Below are 22,724 nucleotides of genomic sequence, written 5' to 3' on the forward strand. Positions count from 1 at the left end.
TGCTCCGGGATCACTGTGGAATTAATCCTCTCTCTGGGTGCAGGAAAGCTAGACAGAGGGAAGAATTAACTCTATCTCTGCCTGGCTGCAGGAAATCTGTGGAGGTCCTCAGGGTTTGCACGGCAGGGAGGGAGGACAGAGGGGAGAATTTGCCTCAGGGGCTATGGCAGGCCAGCATCTGGTCACAACCCACCCCTGCTCCAGCTAGAAAGCAGAGCAGAGGCGAGGGGCCAGCCCAGCTTTCTGGAGCAGAGCCTAGCCCAGAGAGCATGCTGGGATACTGGGGGTCTCTGATTTAACTTAAACCAGCAAGGGGTCTGGGACAGACATTGAATAAACCAGTTTGGGCCAAATCAGTTAAGTCTGATGCTACATTCAACCAGGTTTATCTCAAACTAGTTTCAGCCACTTTCAACCTGGTTTATGTGCACTGAATGTCTGTTCTGTTACAGGTTTAAACCAAATTTTGATCACTTAAACCGATGCATGTGTAATGCCTGTCCCTAGCCTGTGTGTGACAAGCAGGAGATCGGAGAGGAAGCAGGCAGACAGCAGCAGGTTGGGGAAGAAGCAGAAACAGAGCAGCGGATCAGGCAGGGGAAGAAAATAACAGTGGCATTTGGGGAGGGTGCAGGGCTAATTTGTGGCACACTTCCCAGTAGGTTGGGCCATGCTGCTGTAGATTATCAGCACCTAGGAAATGAGACCACTTTTACCTAGGCCCCTAATATTGAACTTGGTGGTTAACCAGACAATTTAGGTTAAGCACGTGTGCTGAATGTGTGCCCTTCTCCAGGGACCCACTTGACATGTTTCTTTTTTTTTAAACAGTGCATTAAAAGAATTATTACATATCTTATCTCTTCTGAAAATTATCATCATAGTCGAAAGATTAAATAAACATTTAAACAGAATGCTACTGCTTGACTATAATTGTAACAATATAGCTCTTTCCTTTTGTCCTAAAGTAAGTTACAAGGTGCTGGTGGTTGCAGCACTGCTAGATGTTCTTGTGTAGCAGCTGTTCAGTGGTAATGACACTGTTTTCATTGGCCTGCAGTAATATGCCAGGAGTGTGGGTTTAGCCATATGGATAATGAGGACAGTTCCTACAAGCTAGTTAATTTTCAAGAGGTACGTTAAACATTATCATGTTGTCCCTGCGTTCCTGCATAATAAATTGGCCCGTGCTCTTTGGAAGGTTTGTTTAATATTAAACAGGGTTGCAACAGCATCTGTCTAATTGCCTACCATAATAGAAATGCTAGGACTTTTTTCTGATAAACCCTCCTGCAGCAATAAAGGTAGTGTGGTTCCCTCTGACTTGGGTGGCATACTGCATCCCACCTTGGGATTCCTTCTCTGAAAACAATAGGAAGACCAAACTCCATGTTCACAAGGACCTATTAGTTCCTTTACCCTCACTTACCCCATTGGGCATTGTTCTTAATTACCCATCTACACCCTTTGTGTAATTGCTTTATGCCGTACATGCTTCTGTAGTAGATCCCTGCTAGTGATACGAACCTACATGTGATTGATATGCTGCTTACGTGGATAAAGGTATTTGGACATTCATCAGCTAAACTCCATGAGCAGAGACCATCTTTTCTTGCCATGTTTTGTTCAGCGCCTACCCCAATAGGATTCTGATCTATGACTGGGAACATTTTGAGGCTGCTGCAATATAAATAATACACAATGCCTTGCATACCGTCTCTCACTGCAGCAGTCTTTGTTGCTCCCACTCAGTGACAACCTTGGACTTGGGGGGTAATTGCGTTCTTCTGGTTCACTTCTTCCTCACTTCTGTAGTATGAAGCATGAATTACAGCACCTGTCCAAAGGATGAGAGAATTGGGTCTTGAGGCATCAGCCCAGCAGCAACTCATCAGGCCAACCTCCAACTGGATGTTTTTTTCTTGACTTGTGTTTTGGACAGCAGTGGTATTTGACAAAGTTCTCAAGCATTTCTTGGTGATGCGGAAGGTGGGGTTACAGTGCCCTAGAAATCCTCAGTGATCTGCTTAAGCTAAAAAGGTTTGCTTTTTAGGACCCAAAGCTTGAGGAATGTGCAAAAACTTCCCAGCATCTGTCTGCGGTACCTTTTTGAAGTGCAGAATGCATGCCAATTTAAAATACCTCTCCAAAGGTCGACATAACCTAAGACATAAATTCACCAGCCTTTGAAACAAGGTGAAGTTTCAGATGTGGTAGGAGAACAGAGTGACTTGCTGTAGGGAATGTGGTTCTCTGTTAGACGTTTAATTTTATGGTAGTGCAGCATATCTATTGCTACAAAATGGGTGCGTGGAAATACTGAATTCAGTGCTATTTCTTCTATAATTTCACTGCGGATTCTTTGCTGAAAAAGTCTTGCAAGTCCAGCCCTTTCTTTGATTTCCCGAGTTTATTACCCAGTGCTGTAAAGCCCTCTGTACTAACTTAAACCTTCTGAGCCTGTAGGAGATAAATAGAAGTGTTATTTTGATATGGGAACAAAGAAGTAGGATGATTATACTGAGATAAGGCAGGGTGGGTTTTATGGCCCTTTTACATAATCTCACTTAGGCACCTACCATATTGTTCTGATTTTCAGTCAGCCCTGCAAATATGATGACCTCTCATTTGCAGGATTATTTTGAGGACGAACAGCTTTTTTCCCCCTGAATGTTCCCTGATAACTAAAATTAACACTCTGAATTGCTTGTATCCTTAGAAGATCCCACAGGGGATTCAGATGGCCAAGGAAAGGTTCCCAAAGGGTCAACTGCACTAAAAATATGAAAATAAAACTGCACCCAAAAGATTTCTGATTTAGTATTATTACTGCATGCACAAAAATACTGTAGGTACAAACATCAGATATATCAGGGGCCTGAGTATAGGTTGACCCTGCACATAAAAAAGAGTGTGACTTACTTGGTTCTTTTGGAGGGGCAAAAAGATTTATAATCAGAACAGCAAATGGCCTTTACCACTGTAGTATCTCTGTCTAATGCATCTAGCCTCACAACATGCTATGAGGCAGGACAAGGGCTACAGTCCTTATTGTACTGATAGGGATCTCAGGCACAAAGTCACTCAGGAAATCTGGGATGGTACAAGGAACGTGGCTCTCCAGTATCTTAGGCTAGTGCACTGCGCATCAGAGTATTGCTTGTCGTTCTTAGAATAACATTTTTAGTTTAGAGTACAACTTCAAAAGCTTCAATAAAGGTGGTGCACAGAACTATAAGGGCCTATCAAGTAATTACAGACATTGATGGCTTTCCATCCTCTGTGGTTCTACTGATGTGAGCAGACAGATGGTGAGCTGTGTTAGTCTGAAGTCAGCCAGAAGGCAGGGAAGAGAAGCACCGTATAGACTAAATCAGAGATCCATAAGCTTTTATGAGCCCAAGCTCACTTCATCAGATGCTGTCAAAGGACATGACCTGTGAAAGGGCATGACTGTTCTGTGCATTTCCTTTCATAGCAGCTGATGAAGTGAGCTCAGGCTCATGAAATCTTGTGCATGTCTGATTTAGTTGGTCTATAAGGTGCATCTCTACCCGGCCTTCGAGTCCGTTGATGATGTTTGAAATGAAGTATAAAAAGAGGGGAAGGCTTTCCTGTGTTCTAAAAAAATTAATAGAAATTGAGGCAGGGAAAAGGACTGATTAACGAACAAGAGTGATTAGGATTCACATTGTTCTGCTGAATATTCCAAGACCCCTTGCAAAACCTGAAACCACAACCAAGAGGAACAGCTGCAGCCTTTTTGTTGTGTAAGCTGGGCCTCTTTTGGCTCGGGGGGAAAGCGTTTCATTCAAAATGGTAGCTGACAGGTGTTCATGTTAAGAGAAGACAGCATTAAAAATGATCCATTTGTTTCCTTCTAGAGAGTTTCCTATTGTGTACTCACAATATGCTTTCCTGTTTTTTAAAAATAAAATAAAATAAAAAAGAAACCCAACCCATGGCCTATGGTTCCTCTTTGGCAGGCTTCAATGAAAGAAGCATTTAAAGTGGATGGCTCTGTAATTGCTTTTCCGTCCTTTGCACTGATGTAGCGGCCACTGCCCTGTCATTCTGTTGCTGCTTTTAAAAGTTGTGTGATAAGTAGATGTGAAGAAAATGTCATGGGAGGATAAATCTCAAAACTGGTTGTCCTCAGTCTTTGAATACGTTCTACCTTCGTCACTGGTGCACTGGGAAAGCTGATACTAGCAATTACACCACAGGCTGGGAATGGGGCAGGGGATTGGAGTGGGAGAAAAGAGTGAAACTAAATTGAGTCCCTGAGTGAAACTGAATTGAGGGTGGTGTATTGTATTTCAATTGGATTCTATTTTTTTTATCATTTTAGAAAATATAGATTTAGGGGATTATAGACATAGGGCTTATCTGTACATGGAAGCTATTGCAAAATAAGTTAGGATATGATTTTACAGTGAAATAGCTATTTTATACAGTCTCCCTGGGCAAACAGTCTTATTCTGCAGAGAGGGTACTGTTCTGTGGCTTTCAAAGTGAACTAGAACATTGAGTACAGACAAGTATGTCCACATGGGTAACTAGGGTACAGTAATTGTTGCTGAATAGCTGCTATCCAAGGCTGTTTTCTTATATAGTTAAGCCCTGGCTATTTAATACTAGTTTGGAAATATTTTTGCCAGTCTCAAGGTGGGTGGTATCACTTGGGTTTGGTTGCAGTGAATCTATGTCCCAAATGTATTTTAAAGATGGTAGATGTCCAAGAACAGCTCATGAGTAAGAATGTTAAAGTTGTCTGGCCTGTGTCCGCAACTGCATTTTTACACATTGGCCAATGCTCATTGTATCAGGTGCCCTTTTTCCCTGCTAAGAAACCAAAACCACATTCTCTGTGCTGCAAAATAATTTACAATAGTTGCTGCTGAATGCATGTAATACCACCCAGGTTAAAACCATTGGAGCAGTGCCTAAAGCAGCTATCTTCTATATTTGGTCTTTTTTTGAGGACGAAGAAAAAAAGATCTTTCTTGGGAGCGCAACTTAAAATACTTAAGGACAATAGGATCAGTCCTTTAAACAAGCACAATTCCTTGTGAAGCATTGCCTGAATAAGCATGGCAGGGTCTGACCTAACTGGAAATAGAAGAAAATTTCAGTTAATATATGCAGATGAAAAGCTGAACCCCTTTTAAGTGTGGCACTGCTGAAGGTGTATGCAGCATGCACCAATAGACACAACTGATAGCAGGTTGCAGATCAAGTGTGCCAAGGCGCTATAGTATGTTTAATGGATTTTAAACAAAGTGTAGCATTCTTTCCTCCTGATCTCACAAATGGCCGTGTTATTCCCACTGACATTAATGGTAAAATTTCCTTTGACATTGCTGGGGTAGGTGTGGCCCTGAATTCCTAGCAGTGTGACCAATGCTGAGTATTCGCAGGTTCAGAGCAGTGACTGCCACATGTACCAGTGAGAAAAAAGGAAAAGGAACCTTACCTGGCAGGGGAGATACCACGATCAACAGGTTTTCCCAGGGTGAGGCCTGTCCATTGCCCTTTGGGCAGGCAGGCTGACCCCTGTGAGTTTCCCTAATACGGGAAACTTGACTAAATAATTTTGTGGTAGCGGGGGTGTTTGTACCCTGGCTTGCTCCCTCGGCCTTTTGACTAGGCGGCATCTGAACTCCCAATGCCTTTAGGCTGGGGCCTGCATGTAGGATGCCTGCCCTGGATTTGGGGAGCATCTGAAGTCCCAGACTGATGGGTCTGGGAGGGAGGATACTTGCCCGGTGGTAGAACCGCACAGACTTGAACTATCGAGCTTGGCTCAGTCGATTTGGAGTTCAAAAGTAATTCAGCCTTAAGCCAAAAAAATCCCAAACACCCCACCTTTGTTTAGTGGTGTCAATCCTTTTTTGAGAATTAGATGTCCTATAGAGACATCTCTAGCAACAATGGGCTCTTTAAGTCTTTGTACCACCATTGTTTCTGCTGTGGGCTTCTCACTTTGCTTTGTTATCCTGTTTTCTTCCTTTTTACCATTCCTCCTTTTTTGCACCCAGAAGACCAGTTCCTGTCTGCTACCCCCAACTACCCTACAGTTATTGTGCACAAAGAGTGCTCATTCACAATGGGAGGCAGACTCCCAAGGTGTCAAGACCCTGCCTGTCATGTTTTCACTTGTGCAGAGGTGTTGTGCGTGCAGATCTCCCAAACTGAGTTTTTAACATCTTCTGGTGTCCTTTGGAAAACAAAGGCAATGAGTGAATATTTCCATGACACTCTTCCTGTCACGAGGAAAAGCGGTAGGATCTAAACAGTGAGGAAACAGCTTGAGGGAAAATCCACAATATTTTTAAGCTTTATGTATGTATAGGAAAATATTTCAAGTTGATTGTGTTTGTGTGAAGCTTTTATATTTAATACTTTTTCATTGAACATGCAAGCATTTTTCTTTCCATTCTCTTTTGCATCTCACCTTCTGTATTTAAAAAGGTGCCTGGAATATTTGTTACAGCTACTAAAACAATAAAAGGGGCATGACAGAAAGAGTGGAAAATGTTGTAGTGAAGTTTTAATAATTAGTTTGAACTGTGGCAGTGCCAAGGGACCTGTCAAGGCCTATGACCCCATGTGGCTATGTTGTACATACGCAGAACAAAAAGGCAGTTCCTGGTCCAAAGAACTTATGGCAGGAGAGATGCAGCCTGTTTCCACCTCTCCCACAGACTCACATGATTACCTTTCATCTCTCTGCTTTTGCTGAAATCAGTGTTAAAACTCCTGTTGCCTTAATGCTGTCCATAAATGGTCTCCATGTACTGATTTGCGACATGTGGGTGGTGATAGTTCTATGGGAAATGATTTGCTGTGAGGCTGAAAACCCCAAGTTGTTGCTTGTAAAGGGTTTTGAGAACCTTAAACATGAAGCACTGGTAAAAATGCCAAGTTTTGTTTTTTATTATATGAAAATCATATTTTCCCCTCTGTGCTCCATTTCATCACGAGTAGAATATTGCTCGCTTAGTTTCATAAGCACAATGAACATAAACTGCTTAGGTTAAATGCATTTTAACATTGCTGTTACTATCTTCTTTTGCAGACACTGGTCACCAGACTCGTTCTGTGTCCAACAGATCTTACTACACCTTGCCCAACAGTAGCCATGAGAGGCGCTCATTTTTTGCCATCACAGAGCCACCACGTTTCCATTCCCAAGCCAAAGGCAAGAATGTCCGTCTGGATGCCCACTCCCGCAAGGCCACCCGGAGGAATAGCTTCTGCAATGGGGTCACTTTCACCAACCGGCCCATCCATCTCTATGAGAAAGTGCGGCTCAAGCTGGTGGCCGTGCACCATGGGTGGAGCGGCGCACTGCGCTTCGGCTTCACTATTCATGACCCATCACAGATGAGCTCTGATGAGATACCAAAGTACGCCTGCCCAGACCTGGTGACCCGACCTGGATATTGGGCTAAAGCTTTGCCAGAGAGGTTTGCAGTGAGGGACAACATCTTGGCTTTCTGGGTTGACCGTCATGGGAGAGTCTTCTACAGTGTCAACAATGAGGAGCCTGTATTGTTTCACTGTGGCATTAAAGTCTCTGGGCCTCTCTGGGCACTCATAGATGTCTATGGAATTACCCACGAGGTGCAAATACTAGGTGGGTATATATCTGCTTACATTTGCTCCCTGGTTTTGGGCGTATAGATTTCTCTTCCTCTGAAGTCAGCTGCCAGATCAGGGAGGATCCTAGCTCTGCTCAGTGTCCCAAGACTAGACTTAAAAATGCATAATTATTTGTCTCTTGTTACGCACTTCAGAATAGCCATTTCCCTATTGGTAGCTGAAGGGACACAGGGAGTTCTGGTCTGGAGAAGGCAGCAATGGGTGTAATACAGTAGACTACACCTGGTCTAGAGTAGTATAACCCCTGCAGGTTTGGGGGCTCTTACCAGTCTAGTTCTACACATCTCAAGTACTCGGGCTTCTACTACTCCTTGAGAAATGAACTGACATCAAGAAAGATGCCATGGCTCATTCTGTAACTCCTTGCCCTGTACCTCCAAATTCAGTCTGAATTTTCCAACTTCACCTCATCATTCATAGACTTCATAGATCCATGGATTGTTAGGCCAGATAGGGCCTTTATTATCTTATGTCTGACTTGCATAACACCAGGGAAAGGAAGCCCACACAAACTTTGTTTATGAAGTACAGACCCTTGTAATGCATATGGATGGCATTTTGTGTTTCCTAGTAAATGCTCGACCCTTAGTCAAGTCAGTTCAATATAACCTCATTATAATGCACCCCGTTTATAACAAACCCCTACTCTTAACAATCCCAGCAACTGAAACCCATCATCTGCTGCATTACTATGATGCAGTAAACTGATTAACCATAGTATACCAAACTTCCTCTTTGAATAAACTTTTCTCCTGATCCCATGGGGATTCCTTATAATGAAGCTGTACTGAATACAACTTTCATTCAAGATCTTTAATCATTTAGGACCAAGATGGCATTTCCCAATTCTGTTTTAAGCCAGCCTAGGAGATGGTTTGTGCTCACCGATACTGAACCAGGCAGGATACTAGGTGTCAACATTGCAAGTTGAGTTTTCATTTTAAAGGCATGCAAATCCATTATCCCTCCTGCTGGACGGGACTAGTCCATCAAGCCTGGTGTGCCATGTCTTGTAGCGCACCTAGCTGCTTCACGGTACCTGTGTGAAGTAGGATGCTGCCTGTAGAGTAGTGTGTCTTGGGGAGTGAAGAGACCATGGCAATTTAATCAGGCTTCCTCTGTTCATGTTTCAGCCCTCCACTTGCCATCTGTACAGTGAAGCGCTATGACATCCTCCCAGTGTGTCCTGTTCCCTTTTCCCAGCCCCTGGTCTGAAACTGCAGTTTGTATATTTATCTCCTCTGAGGGCCACTTAGAGCCTCTCATGGTGCATTCCTGCACTATCAAGAGTTTTTTAGAAAGTACAGCACCTAGGCGCGAGAGAATCCAGCTTCCAAGCTTATCAGGAAGGGGACAGCAGTGTCGTCATACTCAAGAGTTTGGAAACCTTCCTAAGCTTTGGGTTATTCCACTTCCCTTTTAAATGATTCTCTTTAGAAAAGAGATTTAAGGTCACATTGCTTTTGATTTATCCTCTCATCCTTCTGTGCTACAGGTGATTGTTTGGTTCAGTAAGCTCACCTAGATTTACAATTCAACAGACTTTGCTTGCAAGCCAGAGCTGACTTATCTTTGCCCTTACAAACAGGGACATTCCCATATGTTTACAAAGCACTGGATGTTGATACCGGATGATGTAATCTGCTAGTTGAAGTGTTCTGAGAACATTAACCTAATACTCATGTGTTTCCCGGCTGCTTCTGGGCATCTGCAGTAGGGGCTTTGCATCCCTCCCCCGACTTACATTACTGAAAAGTTGGGCTTTACTGAGTCACTGAATTCAGCTGTGACTGCAGATTTGTTTTGGAAGGAAGACTGTGTGAAGGTTTTCTCCTTCCAGTTGCTGTGACTGCAAAAGAAGATGAATTAGTTTCAGTTAGAATATTAAACAAGCCTCCTTAGAAGTTTGCATCTGGTGTCTTGCATTCAAAAACTTGTCTAACTTTATCCCAAGTGCATAGTTCATCCAATAAAAGATACCATCCTAAGAAATCTTTGCTTCTCAATATTTCTGGATCATCGTGCTACAGCATCACTCCTAAACTACCTCTGATGTTTAAGCACTTGAGATTTAAGCAAACTGGGGGCAGAGTGTGTTTCAAACAAGTATGCACTGATATTGGAATGCACTTAACATGCTTATAAAATCTCCTTTGCCTGCCATGATCCTGCCCTACAGATTGCCATATTTAGGCCTAAAAAGCCATGGCTACTTTTCTACTAAGAAAGTGTCAACAACTTTTTATTGAATAGACACCAAAATGCATCCTTATGTTTGGCTGAAGCAATTAGTTTATGAGAGATGTATCGTGGAGGGAGATTGCTGTCTGTTGGAGACTGGTTATCGTACAGCAGATAATACTAACAGGGAAATAGCACTTTGTATAGTGATACTGCATGCTCTATTGGCATCAGACACATCGTTAAGCTTTAGCATTAGCTCATCCCTTAATTGTAGCTACTATCCAATCAAATGCCATTGACAATAGTGAAAGAATTTCAAATATATTGGGCAATATTGTATTCCTAACCAGAACGAGCACTAGCAAAGCCCTTTCTTTTTCTAACGCTGCACATTCTTCTCCGATTTTGCCTTGCTCTGGTATAAGCACATAGAGCCACACAGTGCCTTTGCCAGTCAGGTGCTTAGTTCTATTCCCAATTCCAGCATCCGCTCCCAATAGGTGATGATGGACATCCTTCTTTCCAAAGTGCTGAGCATATGCAGCTCCCATTGGCTTCATGTGGAGTTATTGCTGTCCAGTACTTCAGACAACTTCTCTGTGCCTCAGTTTCCTCTTTTACAGAGAAGGAACAACAGTGTTGGAGTGGGCTTGGAGGTTAAATTCAGTGTTTTTTGATCCTTGGATTACTAGTGCTGTAGAACATAGGGTGCTGTTTATAATGTATGACCACTACTAATATGGTGAAAGGCTGTGATTGTCCTACACGTGGTATTGTGCTTAATTCTTCCCATTATAAAAAGTTGCTCTAAGTTTGGTGTCAGATGCCAAAGGGAGAATTTAGGAAAGCTTTATCTCAGTTCTGCTTGTCAGCTTGTCTTCCAGTGCACTGTGTCCCCTTGTTTTTATTCTTCTGGTCTTTTTTAACCAGAGCTACTAATTTTATTGTTTTTACCTTTGAAAACACCAGTAATAGGGGAGAGCTGGGAAAATCGCCCAAATATAGAAGCAACTGCAGGCCCTCCATGAAATACATCTGCCACTGTTGGTATCCTGAAACTCTGAAGTGTCCTTCACTCTGTATCGGAGTGCTACTTATCACCCGATTCCCTGTCCCTTCTAGAAGCAGCTGGTCCAAGTCATTAAGATTACGCTTGAGGCTTTTCTTATTTGGGTACTCAAAGAAATCATCCATCTAAGATGAGGCATCCTGTCCTTTTCAACCACTGAACTGGTTCATGGTTTTGCCTTCTTTGGTAAAAGCCTAGTGGGATCCTTTAAAGTAAAAAACAGTGCTGAGGTTGCTGCTTCACCCTTCTCCATCTTGGAGAATGAGTTAAATTCTGCTTTGCTCATGCTCTCAGGATTCCTTCTGCATCAGATTTAGTCTGGAGTTTAATATAATTGCTTAAGAATCACATGGGCAATAGAGACTAACATTGGACTGAGGTGCAGAGCTAATTCTAAGTCTTGACTATCTGTGGCTGCCCAAATCATTCCTCCACTTTTTGCTAAATGTAGCAAGTAGCTTTCATTGCCATTACTTCATAGGAATGTACTTAGCTTATCAACTTTGCATGCAGTCTGGGTGCCTCGTTTAATAATCATGGGCTATCAATTATAGGTAGTTGTCTTATTAAGACATTAGTAAGTGTGAAGTACTTTCTTGAGAAAACTGTTGCTTGCTCATATATGTCAATTTTAAGAGACTTATAAAAAGATCCTTTTAATGCACATGTGTATACCAGTTACAAGGAAATGGATAGTAAAATTAATGCATTCTAGATGCATCTAGATGCCTCCTTTGCCATCATCCTTGTTTGCATTATATTTACAGGCAGGACATTGAAAAATGTCTGTCTAAAGCAGATAGAATTGGAGAAACCTATTTAATGGAGTCATTTCAAAGCCTTTCATATCAAAGCTGAGTATCTGTTTTGTTGGGTTTTGCATTTTTCTCTGTTTCTACCAGCGCAAGCACTTTCTGCTTAAATTAGTAAGATTTATAACACTTGCTGCTCTTGCGATAACCCAAGGATGCAACCATGCAGCTGATGTTTCATTTCTCTGGCTGATGGTGACTGTTGATGAGGTGAGGATTTTTTGTGCTGTCTTTGGCTGGGTCAGTTGTATAGTTGGGATAGTCATTGGATAAGCTTCTGGGCATCTGAGGAAGGGCACGGGGGTGCCTATATGTGTGCAGCAAGTGATTACAGCATGTGGGAGCATGCTCAATTGAGTCTGGTGAAGCATGGTAATTACCGCACTTCTGCAGACTTCAGTGTCACATGTATCAATGTCCCTGCACTAAAAGTGGTGGCAGGGGTGGTGTAACTAAAGCTCATTTCACAAGCTTTAGTTAAAGTGCCCCCAGCACCATTTTTCAGTGTGGGGACACTGATCCATGTGATACTCTGAGTGCTTTAATTAGAGTGGCTCTTAGAGCTGCCCTAATTATAGTTCTTCCCCACCCCCCCATACACACATTCCTGGAGCACATGTATAAACGCCCTTGATTCCTAAAATCTCATCCAACAGCTGTCCCAACTATACAGTTCATCCAATAAAAGATAGCACAGAACACCCTTACCTGTCATACATTTCCTGGACCCTCATGGCCACAACACCAGTCCAACCCTACTCCAACATGTTGGTACTACTACTTAAAAAAAAAAAAAAAGTCTGAATGCGATTTGGTTTTCCTATTCATGATCAGTGTGCAGAAGTCAGTCTGAGAGTTAGCTTCAGACACTGCAGGGGAAACTAAAAGAAGAAGCATCTACTTGGTGAAAGTGCAGTTTGAACTTGAATCTAATGGAGCTTTTCATTGTGATTGTCTCACAGATAGCTTGTTTGCAGAGACCATGACCTCCACCCGTCTCAGTAGCACACGACTCAGCACTTGCCTTCCGCAGAGCAACCACGATTCAGCCAATTTCAGCAACAATGAACTGGAGAATAACCAAGTGGTGGCCAAAATTGCAAATCTGAACTTGAGCCGGGTACCAGGGCTCTCGACAGATAATCACATAATCCCCTGTTGCCCGAACAGACGGCAACGTGCCCAGGGTGTGCCTACCTTCTTGGATACAGATATCCGTTTCCACCCCACCCGTGGGCCTGACATCACATTTTCTCAGGACCGGATGGTAGCATGCACCAACTGGCAGGAAAGCAATAGGACCCTGGTGTTTTCTGACCGGCCTTTGCACATTGGTGAAAGCCTCTTTGTGGAAGTGGGACACTTAGGGATGCCATATTATGGGGCTTTCTCATTTGGCATCACTTCATGTGATCCAGGTACTTTACGGACAAACGAGCTCCCGGCAGATCCAGACTTTCTCTTGGACCGCAAGGAGTACTGGGTGGTTTACCAAGCGTTCCCAGTTCTCAGCAGCGGCGATGTCCTCAGTTTCATGGTTTTGCCAAATGGAGAAGTGCACCATGGGATGAATGGAGTCAGCCGAGGGATGCTGATGTGCGTAGACACTTCACAATCCCTCTGGATGTTTTTCACAATCCATGGTGTAATCAACCAGCTCAAGATATTGGGTAAGTACAGCCTGAAAAATAATACAAAGGACTGTTCTTGATTTGTTAGATACTTAGGGTCAGGCTGCAGTCTCATTGCCTAAGTTGCTGACGTAGATGTCAATAGAATTTCTTGAATGAGTAAAGCAAGAAGAGTAAAGCAAAGAACTTCTTGAATGTAAGCAAGCAGGTTATTGTCTAGCCCTAGTGAAAGCACTTGGCTCTGTGAAGCATGTAATAGGATGGGTCCTTGTTATGAATGAAAGGAGAAACAATGCGTGCAACATTGGCATATGCTTCACGTGTAAGCTCACGATTGAGATTGTTTGGCCTGTATTTATGCTACAGCAAGGATGGTTTTTTTCCTTTTAATAAATTACTTAAGGAAATAAAAAGCAGCTTTATGAATCTGCTAGTTCTACCAGTAGTATAAACTCCTAACTCCTTTACATCGATGGATTTTTTTTGAAGGCTTTAATTTTGTGGACATCATGCTGCTGTTCAGCAGTTTCTCCCACATTGCAGTAACCGTATAACCTGATGTCACATTTTAAACCATGGCTGCTGAATTAGTGCAGTTTTTCCTAAAGAAGGATACTGTCAGAAAAGGGCCTCTGAATTTGCCTCTCTGCTTTGTTGGTGACTTTCTGCTTAACTCAATTTAAAGCAAGGGTCTTTGCTTAATGGTTAGTGCTGCTCACTTACTCTTTCTTCTGAAAATGTGGCTTTGGTGTCCCTGCCACATGCCCTTTGCCATAAGCGGCAGTGGTGATACTGGAAGGAGATTATTAGGTTGCTATAATCCTCTCACTGTTTCGTGTCTTGCTTGAAAAGAAAGCCCGTCTCAGAGACAGCTTGTTCCTTGGTCAATTGGGATTGTGGCAAAGTGGTCAAGCACACTGGGAGCAAGCACTATGCCCAGAAGAGAGAAAAGAGAAGACCTTAAATGGATTTAAATATTGCATAGGAATTTTAGCACACATGGTTGCCTGAGATAGCAGGGAACTGGATTCAGTGTCTCATGTGTTGCTTCCAGTGCCATATCTTTAAATAAATTAAAATTGCTAAGCAACGAGAGTGAACTCACGGGCTGAAGCTCATTTACAAAGAGAGATGTGCGATGGAACCAATTTTGAAGAAAGCACTGTCATTGCTGAGAAGTTTTGAATCCTGTTCAGGGAACTTAGCATTGATGTCTAGATGTCCATTGTCTCTGTGGCTGACTGAATTCTTATGAACTTATAGGCACTGTGCAGTCCAGCCCTGTGACTGTCTCTCCCTCAGGATCCCCTGGAGGCTCACAGTATGACAGTGACTCAGATATAGCCTTCAGTGTGAACAGGTCGTCATCTGCTTCGGAGTCATCGCTAGGTAAGGGTGTACCACACTAGTCAAGAAACAGCCAGGAGGCTGTCTTGCCTACCTTGAGAATCACCTGTTGTCTGAGACTTTTACTCTGAGTGGGTGGGAGTCTGGATGGGCCAAGGCTGTTTACTGCTGCATTATGCATTAGTGGTAGTAGGTGACTACTGATTAATAGAGGAGAATGCAAAACCCTAAAGGAGCAGGCGCATGACACATTTACTGTTGAATGAACTGACTTCACTCAAGGTGGAGCAGACATACAAAGCACAGCCTTACACCAAAGTTAAGTCCCTCCACTTGGATAATATGACCTGTAAATGGGTGTAAGTTACGCCTGTGTACTGGGTTTAGGTTCACTCTTCCAGTCAATTTGGGGGCCTGTATATGTGCTGCGGGGCTGCTTTGGTGTGCTGTAATTACAGTGCATCGGAGCAGGCTCCATTAATGGAGTCTGCTGGAGAGTGGTAATTACCACCACTCCAGCCAGCCTCTGGCATCTCATGTATCAGTGTCCCCGCACTTCAAAATGGTGGTGGGGCACTTTAACTAAAGCTCACTGAACACTAATACATGAGACTCTGCAGCGCTTTAATTAGTGCACCTCCAGAGCACGTATAAAATTGCCCTTTAGTTCCAGGGTAGCCATTTGCCAATGCAGACTGGCTTCCCTGCCACCTCATGACCAAATGCTGTAATGGTCACTATGGTGGCCATTCAGCCTGGGTGGACAGGTCATGCATTTGCTCCTTACAGCAGAGATTATTTATTATTAGAGGTGCATGGACATATTGGTTGCATATTAAATCAGCACTGATAACAGGAAAATTAACATTATTGGCAGTTAGCATGTTTTAGCCGATAATGTCACCGATAAATGCTGCATATGTATGCGTAGCTGCAGCATGCACACAGCCAGGAATGTAGCCCAGCAGCTTGGAGAGCAGCACCTAGCTGGTAAGTCTGTGGGGGGAAACAAATGTAAAGAAGGGAAGGAGCATGGGGGGGGCAGACTGAGACCCCCCACAGTGAGGACAGGAATGGGGCTGGGGCAGAGGCATGGGACCCCAGGGCCAGGTGTGGGATGGAGCCACAGGCAGCTCATCCAGGGGGCACTGTGGGTTGGGGAGGTAGGGTGGCTCCCTGCCGCTGTGTGCACCCCTGTTGGAGCCATGGGGGCATATGCCCCCCCAGATTTGTGTGCAGTGTGAGTGTGGAGAGCTTAGAGCTGCCCACTGCCAGCTTGGGGCAAGGGGCTGCGCCAACCTTTTCCCAACAGGGGGCTGGGCCAGGGCTGTGCTCGGGGCAGGTGGGGGCAGGGTAAGGTGGGCTCAGATGTGCAGGGTGGGTGGGTGGTGGCTCTGGGAGGGGTGGCTATGGGGGGGTTACAGGGAATTTTTGGGTGGCAGTAGGGCCCCAAGCCTTCCCTAGTGCCACCTCTGCCCAGGGTACTGCGTTCTGCTGGCTTTCCCTCTGGAGCCCTGGTGCCCTGAACAGGGATGGCACTAGGAGGGGTTGGGGGGCTATAGCCACCCCAAAATTCCCTATAGCCCCCTCTGCAGCCACTGCTCCCAGTGCCTCTGCCACCTGCCCTGTGCTGCTGAGCCTGCTGCACCCCAAGAACAGACCTAGCCCAGGCTCCCTGCTGGAAAGAGGCTGGCCCAGCCCCTGGTCCTGAGCCTGCAGTGGGTAGCCTGCCTTTGCCCCATGCACAAATTGGGGGTCACATGCTCCCCCCATGCCTCCTGGGGCCAAGTGTGTACAGCAGTGGTGAGCCACCCCCCTTCCCGGTGCCCCTGGACGAGCTGCCCGCAGCTCCAGCTGGGCAGCATCTGCCCCTGCCTCACTGTCGCCCTCATTGTGGGGGCCTCCATTTGGCCTTTGCATACCCCTTCTCTCCCCCACACCCCTTCCCCCCAACAGACTTGCCAGCAGGATACTGCTGTCCAAGCTGCCAGGCTGCATTCCTGTAAATCGGCTATCGGATCGGTATTGCCTATATGGCTAATAATTGGCTATTGGTATTGGCCAAGAAAATCTTTATCACTGCACCCCTATGCACCACTGAGTAAAATCCATATTGCGTCCCGTGTTGTCACCCAAAGAGAATCTGTACAATATAGCAGTAGCATGTGTTACAGTGGCAGTTTGTTTAATGGTAACCAGAGCTTCCTGGCTCCAACTCCTAATTCCAGCACTTCCAATACGTGCTCTGTAGCCTTAGATAAACCATTTAAGCTCCAGGCTTGCTGTGAGGAGCAGTCCAGGTATATAGCACTTTAGCACTTGTGGGCAGCATTTGGAAAGTGCTGTTGTTTTCATCTTAGGCAGGTTTTCTTTAATTTCTCTTCCACTAATATAACTGGCAAATACTCACAGCTCCAAGTACACTGCTGCATTTCCATCCCAGAAGTGCCATTATGCCATGGCTCATTGGTGCCTAAGAGCAAACTCCAGGCAGGTTTCCTTTTAGAGAGTGAGACCTTCTGAGAGATCTGGGGCCTGGCACCTGTGTATGACTCTAACACTTGGTTCCCAGGGGGTGCGCAGGGCAGGCACAGTATGCAGCTGTTAAAAGTAACCGCAAGGCCCTGCATGCATCAGCACACCCTGCTGCTAACCAGATGTGTAAATCCAAGTCTGATTTTTAACACGCACTGTGAGTAGGTTTTAGAAGTTGAGAGAAACACACTTAGGAAATGACTATGGATGTGTGTGGCTGGAACACAATGAGAATCTTGTTATTGAATCTTGTTACTGAATGCCATTCCTCTGTCCTCCCCTCCTTTGCAGTGACTGCTCCTAGCTCTCCTCTGAGCCCTCCTCTCTCTCCTGTATTCCCTCCTCCGGAGCCCTTGAGCAGCAAGAATGGGGAGTGCACGGTCTGCTTCGACAATGAGGTGGACACCGTGATCTACACCTGCGGACACATGTGCCTCTGCAACACCTGTGGTCTTAAGCTGAAGAAGCAACTCAACGCCTGCTGCCCAATCTGCCGACGGGTCATCAAAGATGTTATTAAAATATACCGCCCTTAACCCCTTCACCCCAGCTTGGAGTGCAGGAAGGGAGAACTCTGCTAGCAGTAACCATGCCTTTCCGTCCCTGCTTATGGGTTATCGTGCTGGTCAGTTGTTATCAAGTGGCTCGTTGTCTGTGTTTCCATATATGACTGGTAGAACAAATCAGGGATATTACTGAGCTGAGGATCTCTCTAGTCTAAATGCAGCCTGAAGCTAAGGCTTCCAAGTAGGCAGGGCTTTGAAGGTGTTTGTCCTTTGGCTTAAGGCAGTGAATCATTGTTGGGAACCTGTTTCAGCTCCAAAGAGAGAAGTTTCCTGTGCAATGGTTTTTCCAGTTGAGGAAGGTGCATATGTGAGGAGGAGAGTCCATTTAGTTGCAGTTGGGTCTGAGTGCCTAGTTTTGTGCAAAGCTTTCAAGCTGCAACTGTGATTAGTGGGCTATTGTGTACCCAGAACATGCCCCAGCAGGCATTGCAGCATGATGGAACAGTCATAACCAGCCCCAAGCAATGAGTTAAGGGTGGATTTTAATTTTTTTTTTTTACACAAGGATAAAAATAAATCCCAAGTCAAGGAAACAAGTATGTGTGGGCTAGAGGTTGTTTCAGGACAAGCTAGCTGCAATATCAGGTACTCATTCATTTACCCTGTTCTGGACTCCCATCTGGTCACTGACCTTAGCAGAAGAATAACCCTAGCACCAAGTGTGCCAAGCCCTTAGAGTCTATAATGCATCTTCTTAAAGATTTGGCAGAGGGTACTGGCAGCAAAGCAGCAATAGACTGGCTGCAGCTACACCTTGGTACCAGCAAAGGAAGGAATTAATAAAACCCCCCCTGGGATCTTTGTGCAGGGAAAGCAGCTGTATCAGTAGTGTAAGTACATTAAATGGCTTGTTGTTATAGCATTTTTCCAAAGCAGCTCCTTAAACTGCACTGTCTGTTACCACATGGTCTTGGATTGTGAAAGAAAGAACCAGACAGATATGCACTCAGACAACTGAGTACATTATCATCTTGGCTTAAGGGAAAAGGATTGAAGAAAAGTCCTGGATCAGGTATCCAGGGTAGATAGCCAAGAGTCTGCATGTGAGGGCGAGAAAGCTGTATGCTCCCTGTAACACAGTCAGGTTGTGTAAAGCCTGCTGTAGCTGCAGCCATCTAACACCTGTCCAGCATCCAGCTTCACACTTAACGTAAGGCCCTTTCTGTGAATCCTTTCTTTGTAGCCTGCCCACTAGCCAAGCACTGCTGTTACTCCCAGTGGCAGTAATGACCTTCTCATGTATTAATGGGGACTGTGTCATGGAGCTGAGGGGGGAAGCCCCCAGGAGACTGCGTTCTCGCTGGACAGAGAGAAGTGGTCGGCACTGAGGCCTCATTATTGTATTTCAAAAACCCCAAAAGTTTCCTTTTTGCCCTTCAGATTTTGCATTCTCCCATCTCTGAGGCTTTATCAGCCAGATATACAGCTTCTTAGTTTCTTTCCTGTCTTACCAGAAATCCTGATTTACTCAACAGGAGAAAGTGTCATGTTGAAATTAACAGGTCTCTCAGCGTTACTTGCAATAACCATTGGAAACTATTATTCGATGTTAAGTCTTAAAAAGTAGAGATTCTATTGTGCTTTCACAGCCATAAGTGCACAATGGGCTATTACAGTGCAGAGGAGTGAGCGGGGCTAATGGCCTCTGCCGTCTTGTGCCCCCCACTCAGGTTTTTGAACCCTTGAACCTGGATCTCTATTTTCTGCTTCAGAACATGCACTTCCCGCCTCTGCTGTCCTTCAGTCAGCGCCCATGACAGGGCTTGCTGTGCTCTTAGTCATCCATATGTGACCAGTCGCCCAGCTCCTCCAGCAGCTCTGCCTAGAAAAGTGAATAGGTTGTGGACATGAGGCATGGCTGATCTCAGCCTGGTGACCATTTATAGGCCTTGCTTGCAGTGTTTGCTTTTTGGGGGTGGGTGTAACTAAGCCTGGAAACCAGAAGTCACTTGTGCCACAGGGCTGCAGCAGTTGGGCTTTGAGGGTAATTCATGTTTGTGCTTTGGGACCCCTTTCTCCATCTCTTCAGAGATTCACCATCTCCTCCAGCCTTGTTGCTGTCCTTTCACTGATCCTAATCTGGAAGCGTTAGCTGTATTCCTTCACAGTTTAGCTTTGTTGGTAAAGGCCCAAGTGGCACTTGGAAGCTGTTGGTGGCATTCTTGCATAGCCTGGCATGGAGATCATTTATTAAGTCATGAGAATACTTCAGAGGAATCAGTGTCCCCATCCCACTTCACCCTTTTTCTGTGTCCAGCTGTTGCAGGAGCTAACATCATGACCAAGAAGAAAACTTGTTTTTTTTCACAGAGAATCTGAAAGCTGTTATTAAAGGCCTTGAGAAGACCAATGAGTAGTTGGAGCATTAGCTGATCTCAAAGGCCCTGCATGTCTAGATTAGCTCCTTGTTTTCCAAAAAATTGTCCTTGTATGACATACAGATCAACATGGCTGCATCATGCTGTATGCTGACCTGAACAAAGCAAACAGGAATCCTTTAACTATTAGCCAACTACAAGGCTCCAGTTCCAGCTCCTGAAAGAAGGACTGGTCTTCATCTGGAGATCCAGCACCACTGAGCTGTGACAATGTCCAGCAGCTTGAGGCCCTGCCCGGAGCGGCTCAGAGTTCCTGAGACAGAAGCGTTGTCAGGGCCGTGCTCGGTGCGAGAAGGGGAAGTTTCCATCCCTCCCCCAGAACTTCACACCAAGTGGAGCTGCAGATCAGAGCACACGTGCTGTCTCCTTCCACCACTTCTAAATCCTTTGGTTAGTTTCCAGCCCAGCTTTTCTTTTCCAGTGCGTGTGAACCCTAGCTTGGCCTTTCAGACATGAGGCACAGCCCCTGCTCCACCCACCTACCAAGTGAGCACCAGCTATGAGGTGCAGGGGGAGAGTGGGCATCTTTAGGAGCGCTGAACATTTTATGGGTTTGGGATCTGACCTCAGGCAGGCTGTGAAGAACAGTTTACACTAGCTGAAGATTTGTCCCTGTCTGTTTTAAGTGCATCACTCTGGTTTGCTGCTACCATGATGTGTAATGCTAAGACATCATAGAAAAACAGGACTGGAAGGGATCTCAGGAGGTCACATCTACTCCAACCCCCTCCTCAAGGCAGGATCATCCATGTCTAAAAGCCATTGTAGGCAAGTGCTTGTCTAACCTGTTCTTAAAACCTCTAGGAACAAACCCTTATACACAACTACTAGACATCAGAAACCCCTTTTAACTTGCACAGGTAAAGCTGGGGAATGAGGGTGCTCTTCCCTGTGTTAGCTGTTACAGTGGGGCAAAACTTCCCCTTTGCTTGTGGCCTAGCCTCCAAAATCAACCCCTTAATTCCATCAGCCTGGTGTCTCAGTCCTGGCCCCCGGGAGTGTGTTTGACATAGCTCGTTTTAGCTGATGTGTGCGAAATCCAATCACCATGGAGGGCACAGCTTGGTAGGGGGTTGCAGGACATAAGACGTCGCACAGGATTAATTTCTGGCCTAGCAGCTGTGATGGATTTCCAAAAGGGCAGCATCCAGCAGAGACTCAGAGGGCTCAATCATTCAGGGTAATTAAGCTAGTTAATGTCCAGAGTGTGGCTGTGCAGTGGATTGTAAAATGAGCATTAGTGGACGTGTAACCCTACCTATTCCAGTCTGACAAGGATTTTCCACCAGAGATCCAGAGGCCTCTCTGAGCTTTCCAGGGGAGATAAGGTGGCCTCCTAGGAATTTAATTGTTAGTACTTGTATTGCTATTTTTTTTAAAGTCTGATATGATTTGTACAGAAGATCTGTTTGTGCCTTATAAGGGTGTCTGTGCACTTTTTATCCTTTTTAAAGCAACTTTTAAAAACATGGGAAAAAAATTAACACAGATCAATGGTAGTTTTATAGATTTTGTGTTCACTGAGAATCCTGCTTTTTCTTTTTTATATTGGAGTGAAAAATTGTTTGTTTCCATGGATTTTCCCCCCCCCTCCTGCCCTCTTTGTAAAGAAAAAAAAAGCCTTTTATTTCCCACTTTCTAAGACAGCTGATTGCTTTCATTGTTACCTTTCTGATTCAATACTGTGATCTGTACATCACGTTCTATGCTGAACCAGATTCTGGGCCTCTGTTACAGGCTTTTAAAGCAAGCTGTTTCGGGGATAGGGGGGCGCGAGGGTGGGATTTGCACTTCTACATGTCAATATTCTATAGTGTTGTGTTCTGTGCTGTGTGTTTTATTTTTGTCCATTCACCTGTTTTACATTAATATAATTTTACCTGTTTATGAAACGAATAAAAACTTTGGCTTGTAAAAGTTCTCACCAGCCTTTCAGATTTTGAAGCGTAGGTGGGGATTTTGTTGTAGCTGATGTTGCAGGGCCATGTTCTCAGCTGGTACAAAAACCAGCATCACTGCTACTGAAGGCAGAGGAACTCCACCAGTATAACCAGCAGCGGGTCTGGGCTCGGGTACTATATGCACACATTGTAATTGGGCTTAGTTGTATACAAAAGGGTCCCACTTATCGTAAGTAAAAGCCTGACCTGTGCACCCTAACTTTGCCTCATAGGCCTTACAAGAAGGTGAGCCTTGGACTGGTAGAATAAGTTGGTAAAAATGAGGAAATTAAAAAAGAACTGCAAATCCCAAGAAGCTTTATTCCATTATGAAGGTCCAGCTGAGCTTCACAGCACGTAGGGCTAAGCAGACTTTGTAACTGAAAGCACCCAAAGGAGTGATGGAGACAGCATCACATCCAGCTGCTGCTGACACTTCGGCCCAGGTACCCACTTACAGCTGAGTCAACTGGGGACAGACTGGGCCCAAGTCCAGAGTACTGCTTGAGCCCATACCACAGGAGCAATGGTGAGGCCCCTTAACTTCTCTGCCACTTTGCATAATATTAATAACTGGGGAATGTACATGCCAGA

The 22,724-nt window shown here is 44.8% G+C and overlaps 1 protein-coding gene across 2 annotated transcripts in view; it reads left to right on the forward strand.

Annotated features, from left to right (window-relative positions):
• NEURL1B (neuralized E3 ubiquitin protein ligase 1B) overlaps nucleotides 1-22,110 on the forward strand; it is a 253,871-nt gene extending 231,761 nt beyond the window's left edge. For both annotated transcript variants that reach the window (XM_019506412.1, XM_019506413.1), the window contains exons 2-5: nucleotides 7,082-7,642; nucleotides 12,696-13,403; nucleotides 14,628-14,753; nucleotides 17,538-22,110. In XM_019506412.1, coding sequence (XP_019361957.1) covers nucleotides 7,082-7,642; nucleotides 12,696-13,403; nucleotides 14,628-14,753; nucleotides 17,538-17,782 — 1,640 coding nt within the window. In that variant the 3' untranslated portion in view covers nucleotides 17,783-22,110. The remainder of the gene's footprint in view (nucleotides 1-7,081; nucleotides 7,643-12,695; nucleotides 13,404-14,627; nucleotides 14,754-17,537) is intronic.
• Nucleotides 22,111-22,724: the final 614 nt, after the last annotated feature.

The sequence above is a fragment of the Gavialis gangeticus genome, unplaced genomic scaffold (genome assembly GCF_001723915.1).
Source record: "Gavialis gangeticus isolate Ggan-Ray unplaced genomic scaffold, GavGan_comp1, whole genome shotgun sequence".
NCBI lineage: Eukaryota > Metazoa > Chordata > Crocodylia > Gavialidae > Gavialis > Gavialis gangeticus.